Source organism: Neolamprologus brichardi, chromosome 14 (assembly GCF_056152115.1).
Source record: "Neolamprologus brichardi isolate AB-2024 chromosome 14, ASM5615211v1, whole genome shotgun sequence".
Classification (NCBI taxonomy): Eukaryota; Metazoa; Chordata; class Actinopteri; order Cichliformes; family Cichlidae; genus Neolamprologus; species Neolamprologus brichardi.
In genome coordinates this window covers 30386700-30397925 of record NC_142117.1, presented here as the reverse complement: position 1 = coordinate 30397925, position 11226 = coordinate 30386700, and the positions used below count along the sequence as shown (strand labels likewise).

Sequence of the window (11226 nt, the reverse complement as noted above, 5' to 3'; positions counted from 1 at the left end):
TTATTTGGGACTTTAGTAAACTCGCACTATCTCTCCCAACCCCTGCCACCCGGAACTGAATCAGCCTTTCGTGGTTGAAGTGGACGCATTGGATTCCGGGGTTGGAGCTGTATTATCCCAGCAAAATGATGGTAAGCTCCACCCATATGCTTTATTCTATCATCGTCTTTCCCCAGCGAAGTGGAACTATGACATCGGTGACTGGGAGCTGCTGGCAATAAAACTGGCTCTAGAAGAATGGAGACACTGGCTGGAAGGCACCGTTCAACCATTCATCGTGTGGACTGACCACAAAAACTGAAAAAGGTTTTCAATAACCTACAGACCTGGGACCTGCAATGTGAAACCTCTCTTGACAATACGCTCTAGCAGCCCCACTATATCCATTGCAATGTGACTGAATGTAACCTCAATAACAGGTAAAGGCTGTAAAGGAAACTTTGGGACATTTTTAGCCCCGGCCAGCTAACAGATTTAGTAAGACTCCTCAACCTCTCTCTTCGTACCTGGCCAATAAAACCTGCTGGCAATTTGGTCTCTTATCTTCTTTGTTCCCAAATACCCCACCCGGGGAATACAATGCCCCAATCTTAAAACTTGCTCCCGCCACTGCTAGGGGACTACTAACTTTCCTTTGTCATCCCTGCTGGCTTTGTAGTACAACACTTGTCCTTTGAGGTAATATCCCTCTTCTATCAACTGGCCGGGCTGCTCATCCGCTGCCTGTTTAAAAGGGCCTTCCAATGTCACATCCTGTTTCTGCAGCTCTGAAAAGTCATCATGGACAGTTTCTCCGCTATCTGGGACTGGCAGCTCAACAGTATTCCTAACCGTCCCTGCCATTTTCTCTAATCTTCTTTGCCTTTTGCTTTTCCTAGCTTTAATGGCAATTTCTGGAAGCACCTCTGCATAAAATGGCAATTCAGAGAAATTGTCAGATTGCTCACTCTGACCCTCCACCCCTGACGCACGTGCTTACTAATTAGCTTTGGGACTGCAGTGACACCACTCTCAGCCTCTGACACCTGCTCACTGCGCTGTTCCTCCTTCTGCTTTTGTCCCTATGACCTTGTGACAGTATTTACAGGTTTACAAATTTGTACCAACTCCTGCAGAATAGGTACATCCCAACCTGAAATTATGGGGTATGACAAGCTTTCCACCACCCGAACAGAGATAAGGTACTTCTGTCCCGAAACTTCGAGATAAACTACTATTACTGGGTAGGCCTTACAATCACCATGTACACATGAAATATTAAGGACAGACTTATCCAGAGGCAACTCTTGCTGGACTAGCACTGGATATATTAATGTTTGCACACTACCTGTGTAGCTGACGCTGAAATGTTTGTGTGGGTTGCCATGACAACACCAGAAGCGCGTCTGAGATCGTTATATTGTTTTCTATTTGTTTTCTTTATTTGGTACATTTGCAGTAGGAAAAGATAATCTATGAATCCAGTGATACAGCTTTCTTATAAGAAATGTTTCTGTTAAAAATTATTGTGAAGTAGTCACTTCCTGTGAGTCGCGGGAACCGGAAGTTGTGCGTGGGAGAGACAAGACAGAATCGTAACACGGCGGACCTTTTCGGAATGTACAACTTTTCTACTGCTGGTTTTACAAGGTGTACGGTAAAAAACATTATGCTGTTATTTGTTTAACACTTGTGCACTTTGTGAAAGGAAATAAGTGGCTGAGATGAATATCATATGTGCTATTGATATTATTTTACTTGTTTCTAGTTTTCATGGTGCTCCATGATTGTGAGAGGAATAAAAGAATTGTGGACATCAGTACGAAGCGTGGATTTTTTTCGACCAGAGTAGATACAACCAGTGTCCAGGAGGGTTTGGGCTTTCCTACCATTTATCTTCACGGCAGTGGTTTGCTGCTTCCCTTCCCAAACTTCATTCTCACAGGGCCTTGGAAGGGTACACACATATGCTGCTCTGGCCTTTCTGGCTGGACACATGCTTAATGTGACCCTCCACCCCACAATAGAAACAAACAGGTTTGGTGGTTAACTTAGGGGGGATGTGTTTTTACAAACACATCCCCCTACTTCAAAGACCTTAACTCCTTAGGACCACCCCCAACCCCAGATGACTTACCATGTGAAGTGAAAGATTTGGCCGAAGCCCCGAACCAAAAGCTTCTGGCTCCTCGCCTTGCTGCTTGAAACGTTTCCACCAGCTGAGCAGCTTCCTGCACTGACTTTGGACCCCTTTCTTTCAGCCACACCTGGAGTTCTGGAGTTAACGAGCGATAAAACTGCTCAAGGATAATTGCGTCTCCAACCTGCTCCTTGGTTTTCTTATCTGGTTGGATCCATTTGCCATACAGGTCCTTCAGACGATTATAAAACAATTTTGGACTCTCACCGGGCCGGTTGTCAGGCTCCCAGAACCGCTGTCGGTATACCTCTTCATTAATGTCATACTTTGAAAAAAATAGCTTCTTTAACCTTTTGGTAATCCCCAGTGTCCTCTGCTGCCATAGCCACATAAGCTGCTCGAGCTCTTCCTGACAGGTAAGGAACCAGTCTCACCGTCCACTTCACTTCAGGCCCCTGATATGCCACTGCCAGCCTCTCAAAGGTTATCAAGTACTGCTCGATGTCATCACCTAACTCCAGCTTTGGTATCACTGCTTTCCCCCAGCTCCGACCTTTTTGGTCTCTCGAAACACTGGGCGGGATCACCATTTCCTCTCTCAATTGCTGCCAGGGCGGCAAAGGCTCCTGGGGCTAGCCTGCTGCACTTTGTTGCTGCTCCAAATCATCTCGAAGATTGTTTATTTGGATTTGCATCTGGCGCCATCTTTTATCTATTTATGACACCAAAATGTAGGTAATGGTAATGTGAAGGTAATGTGAATGGGACCAGATGGGGGAAAAAAAACTGCCAGTTGTTTTTCAAAGCTTTGAATATATTGTAACGATAGTTAAAGGTTATTTTACAGTGACAGGTTGGTTATCTCTGCACACTGTTGTTATTTCTTTAAGATACATGTTTGGTTGCGCTGCAGGAAAAAGGGAGTTAATGTGTGCATGAAGGGGAGGGGGGTCCTTGTTGTTGTGTGACTGTACGGGGCTGAAGTGAGGGGTTGTACGTGAGCACTCTCCCTGCCTGTATGTTTGCCTGTGTAACCGAATAAACAGACAAACTGAGATCAAAACGTCTGGTTCTTGAGAACGTTACAATATTCTTTTTTCCACGTACAGAGGTTTAACATGCTCACCAGCAACACATCTAAAAAACAAAAACCCTCCTTAAATGAATGCTGGTCATACTACCACCAATAAAATATGAAAGGAGGGCAGGGTTAGCTCAGTAGGTAGCATGTTCGCCCCATAATCAGAAGGCCGGGGGTTCGCATCCACCAAACAGCCACCCTGAGGTACCCCTAAGCAAGTACCGTCCCTACACACTGCTCCCCGGGCACCTGATGAGTGGCTGCCCACTGCTTCACTGAGTGAATGGGTTAAACACAGAGAGAGTAATTTACCCACGGGGATCAATAAAGTATACATTATTTTATTATTATAAAAGATTCCCCCCGACACAGCCCAGCTACAAAAAACCTATACAGTGAAATGCTGCAGTTATTCTAACACACCTCACATATATGTGATTACAAACACACCCCAGCTAAATAATATACAAATTAACTAAATCAAATCAAACTGAAAATTCAGCCCATGCCCCAGCTTTCATCTGATGGTTTGACCCACTATCAGTGGATAATTGGAGTACTCCTTTCAGGTGAACATCATTAGGCCATAATCATGCGGGCACTCCATGACTCAGGCCTTCAGGAAGTTGACCTCAAAAGAGAGAGAGAGACGTTAATGGACTTCAAAACAAAAAAAAGTTGAAATGTAAATAGTTGGTTTTTGTATAATATGAATTATTTGTTACATTTTATGTGGAGTGAATAAATAAAAGTATATTTACAGTGGCCGCTAGAGACAAAGCATGTACAAACTCTGACGCACATAAAAAACTCCAAAACACGTAAAAACTCAGAAGAAGAACGTACAAACTCCGAAGCATGTACAAACTACAAAACACGTACAAAACACAACAGAAGTGCTCCAGGATACTAGGTGCAGTGTTGAGCTTTTGTTACCTAGTGGCTACACAAGCCAGGAAGTACCAACGACCGGATTTGGTGTGTGGTAGTAACAGGTAAATTAACTTTTTTTTTTTATTTGAATATATATGAGTTCTTCTGTATAAATAAACAATACACATATGCCTTCAATTGTGTAATCTACGTGATCTAGGTAGCTCTGTTTTAGAAGTTCAGTTAACATTAGAAATGTGTTTTGGAGTTTGTATGCGCTTTGTCTCTAGGGGCCCCGTGTATATTTATACATAGACATATATAAATAAAACCACGTTTTTTTACATTAGTAATTCCTTTTGTGTATAATTTTATATTGTTATTAATAATACATTAATTAATGCAACAAAACAACCTGAAGAGCCGGTTGGGAGCCGAAAAAGACTCGGATCTCTAAAAAGAGCCGGAAATCCCATCACTATCAAGCACTTCTCTTAGTCTTGGGTACTTTTTAAGTATGACAAGAATGAGGAATGAATTAGGTAGCTGCTCTTTAAACAAATTGTGCAATAATGATTGTTTCATGAAGTTGCATATGATCAGTTACACAAGCAACTTTATGACACAATCACACATCAAATGCTTGAGAGTCCTGCGTAGTATTGCTATTTCTACAATTCCTCTGGATAGGAGTCTTGGATGTTGTTCCTGGGATCTGATGGAGCCACTCACTTACTTGGAGGTCATTGCTCAATTGCTCCCATTACCACTGGGACCACTGTTGCCTTCACCCTCCACATCTTCTCAAGCGCTTCTCTCAGCCTTTGGTACTTCTTTAATATGACAAGAATGAGGACCCGCACACACACGGCATTGCACCTTGCCATGCGTTTTATTGATACAGACTTTTACACACTCTGTATGAGCAGCGTTCCAGTCGTCAAAGCACTCTTTCCTCTGGTCTCAGCAAAATATTTAAAAAGGGAGACATGATTTGATGATGGAGGTCAGGTTCCATTTAACAGCCACTGACTTTTAGACCTTATGTTCTTGCTGCTTTCAAATTACCTGGCCTATGTATGCTACCGCTGAACTGGCACACAGGCACAGTAGCCCTCAGTACATTGTTTTGACAGCCATGTTAACATGACACAAAGTTACTTTCCTTCATAAAGTTGGCTCGCCATCTTCTCCATTTGTAACATTTCCAGACCCAAGTTTCACTATAAAAGCTATCTAAAAGTTGTGTAACATTTTTCTTCTCAAGAAAATGGAATACAATACTTGAACTTCCTGCTAATATTAGCCCCTTCCTAGCTATTAATAGGGTGTAGTGTTACAGAGATGTAGCGAGACAAATGTAACATAGATCAAGCTTTCTTTCATTTTGAGCTTTTGTTTTGTTATTTGATGCAAATGGTGTGACAAAATCCATTGAAAACAATCAAAATACAGGTTATTGTAACTTCCAATCAACCTTTGTCCTGTCATTTAGGGGATGACATCATCTTTTTGCAATATCTGATCCAATATAGACATTTCACGTTCTTATGTCTAATTTGACTGGAACAGGGAGCTGTCCAATCAAAACTTACTGTTCTTACAAGCCTTAAAATGAGAGGTTCAAATACTTCCCAGTAAAAGCAAAGTTGTTTGACTGAGCTCAGAGGATTTTGTGAAGTCTGATAAAGAAGATTTACCAGGTATTTTATCAATATTTGCTTTGCCTTTTTTCTTCTCCTCTTCAACTTCCAAACGGAATATGTCTTTACAGAATGCTTCAATCAATGTAACACACTTTATTATAGGTGGTTTTGACACACTCAGTAGACCTATTGCTGTTGGCGTGGTTATTCTAATAGCCTATTTTCTTGCTGTTCTTGCCAATATTGCAAATATCATGTTTATTATTTCTGACAAGAGATTACATAAACCAATGTATCTTCTGATTTGCAACCTTGCTGTTGTTGATATAATGTACACCTCCAGTTGCAGTCCAACAATGATTGGGGTTCTACTCGCAGGTGTTAATACTATATCCTATGTGGCATGTTTAATTCAAATGTGTGTTTTCCATTTGGGAACAGCGATGGAGTCATTTGTTTTAGCAGTTATGGCATTGGATAGATTAATTGCAATAATTTATCCTTTCCAGTATCACAGTTATTTAACGAACACACGTGTTCTTATTCTTACATTTATTGTGTGGTTTGTTAACTGGTTTTTCATGTGTTACATACCTGCAACAGTTGTCCCTCTCCCACACTGCAGCTCCAGGATTAGGTACACTTTCTGTGACTTTGCTGCTGTGTTAAGAACAACCTGTGTTAACCCAGACAAATATTTCAATGAAGTTGCCATTGTAGCATTTTTAATTTTATTTTTCACTTTCATTTTCATTTGTCTTTCATATTGTGGAATTTTGCTTTTTGTCAAATTATCTTCAAATAATGAAAAAAAGAAAATAGGGAGCACTCTTGTGAGTCACTTAATTTGTGTAATTGTTCATTACTGTCCTGCGTTTGTTCGCATTATGTTCACCAGGTTGGGTGTGGTATTAACTCTTGAGGAACGCCAAGGTTTATTAATTGGTGCAGTCCTCGGTCCATGTCTTGTAAATCCTTTTGTGTACTCTCTTAGGACAAAAGAAATTAAAAATAAGATCTTTAAGATATTCACAAAAAAAGTTCTATAAGATTTTGAAAATGGTTAACACATATGACTAAAATCTTGTGAACTGAGTGTGCTTTTTATTTTTTTAGAGAAATATTGAAATAGCCTTAACTGATGTCAGTGCAAGTTTTCTGAACATTTTGTCACAAAATGGTTGAAACACTAACCATTCACTTTGACTGGCACAGAAGTCCACTTTGTGGACTTACACAAGATATTTGCACCTTAACTATTCAATTCAATTTGTAAAAAAATGTAAAACAAAAACTTTTGTTTTACATTTTTTCACAACACCAGCCTAACAAGGTTCAGATAGCTAAGAGAGTGGACTGCTATATTTTGACATTTCAGTTTGGTTTGTTAAATGATCCTATATCAGAGAGACATAAAACAAACAAATAAGTTGCTGTGTGGGCAAACCTGGAAAAAGTGACACAAGTAACTTGGCGCCCTGAAAAAGAAAATGCTTGCTTGTATTGGTATCATCCCCCTCTCATTCCAAATATCTGAGCATTGCTAGCAGCAACTCTTACAGCTATACTGAAAAAGACATGTTTTTGGTTCTAAATTCAGCCTAATATGCAGTAAATTGCCTACCACATATAGAAATCATGTTTCTATACAATCTCCACCTATAATTTTGCACTTTGAAAAGGAAAGATAGATAAGCAATATGGTCAGACTCAAAGTCACCTTTGTGTCAGAGTTTTAGAGCCTTATACACAGCCTTTTTTATGGATGGATGGATGGATGGGGGTATTCTGATGTAAATCAAGGTACACATAATCAAGCCCGTCTTTGTGAGTTTTATTTACCTTTGTAGTAGTCACACAACAGTACAGAGTACAGAGGTATTTTGCATGCAATGTCATTCTTAAGTAGTGATGGGATTTCCGGCTCTTTTTAGAGAACCGGCTCTTTCGGCTCGGCTCACTAAAAAGTGAAACATAGCAGAAAATAAATAAAATCAAAGACTCAGCGGTCCTGTTGCTCTATTTTCACCTGTATAGCAGGCGGATGTTTGCCCTGGTGCAGATGTGCCGCAGCGGTCAGTGGAAGAATCCGCAAGTTTGTCTGTGAATTTCCCATTCCGTGGTAGCACATTCGGTCCTTGCTCGGAAGTTAAGGGGTTTTTTCGCTGTAAAACGAAATTTTCTTCCCACGCAGTGAACAGCGGACGCTAATGTTTTTGTCACTTTTTATGGAATCAAACTCAAAGTAAGGTCAGTACTTCCACGCTTTAAACGTTGCACGGTCATACTCTCTCCCGCACTCGATATATTATCCAGGGCTCTAGACTAACTTTTTGCCATGGGCGTACCGGTACGCCTAACTTTAAAAGGTTAGGCGTACCGGCACAAAAGTTAGGCGCACACCAATTTTATAATAATTTATATAATATAATGTGTTTTTCTGGATACACTGTGCTTTTTCAGCATTCAACGATTGATGACACCGTGTCAGAGCACTGGCTATGAATTTCAGAAGGATCAGGCCTTAACTTAACAAAAAAGTTATCAATAGTTCTTTTCCTATTACAGCTACATCCACTTCTGTCGTGCCTAGGCTGCTCACTAGGGCTGGGTATCATCACTGATTTCTATAATCCATTCGATTCCGGTTTTCAAAGTCCCGATTCGATTCAACTTAGCCTCAGACAGTCAGAAATATTATAATTCTGATCATTTATCAGTACTGACTTCATCAGAATTGTGAACATCACAGCAGATGCCTTTGTGTGAAAGTAACTGAGAATAAAACACAGAAAAACATGAAGGAGATTTTCCTGGTCTGGCTTTTTATATTAGATAACCTTAAAAATATTCTACAATGTTCTGCATATAAAGTTTAAATTTCTTCAGTATTGAACACCAGAAAAAATAGGCTTTCTTGTCTGAGGTCATTTAAGTGAAAAAAAGAAAAAGAAAAGAAAAAGACAGCAGCCGACAGCGCTGTAAACAACGGTAGACTGGTGGGTAATAAGCGAATGAATAATACAGAAAACAGAGATTGGAGACGGGAAACTGTTCTTGAAGTACAGAGAGAGATAGAGAGAGAGCTAGCTGTGCATGAAGTGTGATTTTAATAGTCGTGGAAGCAAAACAGCAAAATTCATGACGACATTAATCAAATGTGAAGCGCAGTTTGCTGCTTCTTTTGCTGCTGGCTCGGTGAATTTTGGTTGGAGAGAGACAAAACCTGCAGATCAGAATCAGCGCAAAAAGACGTAATCACAGCGCAGACCGGATGCATCAGAATCGCTAAGCTCCGACAGCGTGTCCGTCTACGGGCCGTCGGGTGAGAAAGCCGAGAAAGACAAAGTTGATTCTGATGCGTCGGGTCCGTTCTGTGTTTACGTCTTTGTGTGGAATCCGTGTACCTGCTCTTATTTGCTGTTTGGTTGTTGTTGAAATGGTTTTGTGAGCTTTAATCTGAGAATCTGGCATTTCTGGCAAAACACAGTTATATTTAAAAGTCGATTCAGGATTTAATGAATTGATATCGCTTTATTCAAGCTACTCACCTCCCACTTCCACCTACACTTTCAACTGGACCACGGCCAATCAGAGAGGTCCCGCCCCTTACTATCTCTGATTGGTTTAGTCCACGATAGGGGCATAATGTGTGTCTGTTGCATTGACTGTAGAAAACATGGACGACGCGACAGCTCCCCAAAAATGAAGCCAAAACGTCTCTATCACCCCCTGGTGTCTGGCTGCAGTATAGGTCATAAACCCCGCCTCCTCCATGTTAGCGGATGGGACTGGGGTCAGACTAAAATAAATTAATTCTCCTTAGATAATTTTTTTCCAAAGATTCTTTCTTTTGTTTTCAATAGTTCTCATCACGCTGATTGATGTTCAAGGGGTCTCCTTTCCCATAAGTTTGATTCTAATTCCTACCGCGGTGATGTTAAATTGGGGTGAAATGTCATCATAAGAGCTTTGACTGACAGCTGCAGTTACAGAGAAACTTGCGTATCTCTGTCCGGGAATAGCAGATAGAGCGCAGGCTCTGAGAGGACGCCCAGCGTTTACGCTACGAAAACACGACCGAGTGTTTTAACCTGACAGCCTGAGGTGTTCTTCAGTAAACTGGACTACCCGACAGAAGGACCCGAGGCCCCGCTGCACTTTTTCGGTAAGTTAAACGTGTTTGTAAGCTAATCCATGACTACCGTCCTTAGCTCGGTCCTGAGACCTAGCTAGCTAAAATGAGCACTCGGCTGTCATGGTTCGTTTAGCTGTGCAGGTGAATGAATTTACTAAAGAAATCAAGAGAAACACCCCGGGCTGCTCAGTCACTAATTACTGTTACTGTACTTTTATTACAAGTATTATACTGTAAAAGCAACAGGCTGCACCCTGCTTCAGCTGTAGAGTGTGCAGCTGATCTCATCGTGGTCTAAAAATGGATAAAAAAAAACATAAGTGTTGAAGACTATTAAGAGTAGCAGGTGTGTAGCATCGCTAACTAGCTAGCAACAAGCCTCCAACATAGTGCGTATGCTAGTGGCTAATCTAGCAAACGAATTAGCAACAGAGTGATTTTAGAACTATAAGATGATGAGCTGTGTGTCTTTTTTTTTTTTTATAACAGTGACATGGTTCTATTTACCATAATTACACGAGTCGTCAGTCGCGGTAAACCAGCAAAAAAACTCGAGCAGCCAGGCTACGTAAAAAGTGTAGGGGGGCGTGTTTGTGGTCACATCCAGCGGGTGTTTGGGCGGGAGCGTTACACAGTCGCTCCACCTCAAGTCACTACTGCGCAGACTCTGGCTCCAAATTTGCAAGATGGCAGCCTCCACAAGCTGTGTCTCATTATGCCAGCAGGTGGCAAGTACGTTAGTCGAGTCGTCTGTGTTGCTGCTCCATCCACGCGCAGAATCATGTCAGGAAAAGTCGGAAGAAAGCGCCAGAGTCCAATTTGGGATTACTTTGAATATGACTGTGTTTTGGATAAAGCAAGTGTCTTGTAGTGGAAACAGACAAATTATGAGGGACATTTCTAAAGGGAAAAAAATCCCACAAACCTTAAAGTGCACTTGAAAAGCTCACACAAGAAGGCTAACCTAGCTTACCTTGAGAATGTAAGGGAGCACACTCAACCCTCATCCCCAGAAAACAGAAGCTAACCCCAGGCAAGGCAGCGTGATTCATCCCGAGACAACAGGACTGGGATATCTACACAACTGTGTGAGTCAATTACCTTCAAAAAGTTTATCAATTCACTTGAACCAAAATTACGAACACCCGGTGCTGCGAGAGTTAATAGTCTCATTGGGGCCAAGATATACATTTTATAGTTGCCTGGTATCAATGGTTGTTCATCTGCCTTTATTTATTTATTTAAAGAACCCATAGGTGGGAATGTGAGTTGTCTGTCTCTGCGTGGTAGCGCTGCGACAGACAGGCGACCTGTGCAGGGTATGGAAGCTGGAAGAGCAACATACCCAAGGATAAGCAGAAGAGAATGA

The 11226-nt window shown here is 41.3% G+C and overlaps 1 protein-coding gene across 1 annotated transcript; it reads left to right on the top strand.

Moving 5' to 3' along the window:
• The first annotated feature begins 5835 nt into the window (after positions 1 to 5835).
• On the top strand, positions 5836 to 6768 carry LOC118454628 (olfactory receptor 7D11-like). Its single transcript, XM_087851716.1, has one exon. The coding sequence runs from the start codon at positions 5836 to 5838 to the stop codon at positions 6766 to 6768; it is 933 nt and encodes a 310-aa protein (XP_087707842.1).
• Positions 6769 to 11226: the final 4458 nt, after the last annotated feature.

Bases quoted from the DNA above. Each gene is read 5' to 3' on its own strand.
- LOC118454628 (XM_087851716.1), top strand. From the start codon at position 5,836: ATGTCTTTACAGAATGCTTCAATCAATGTAACACACTTTATTATAGGT.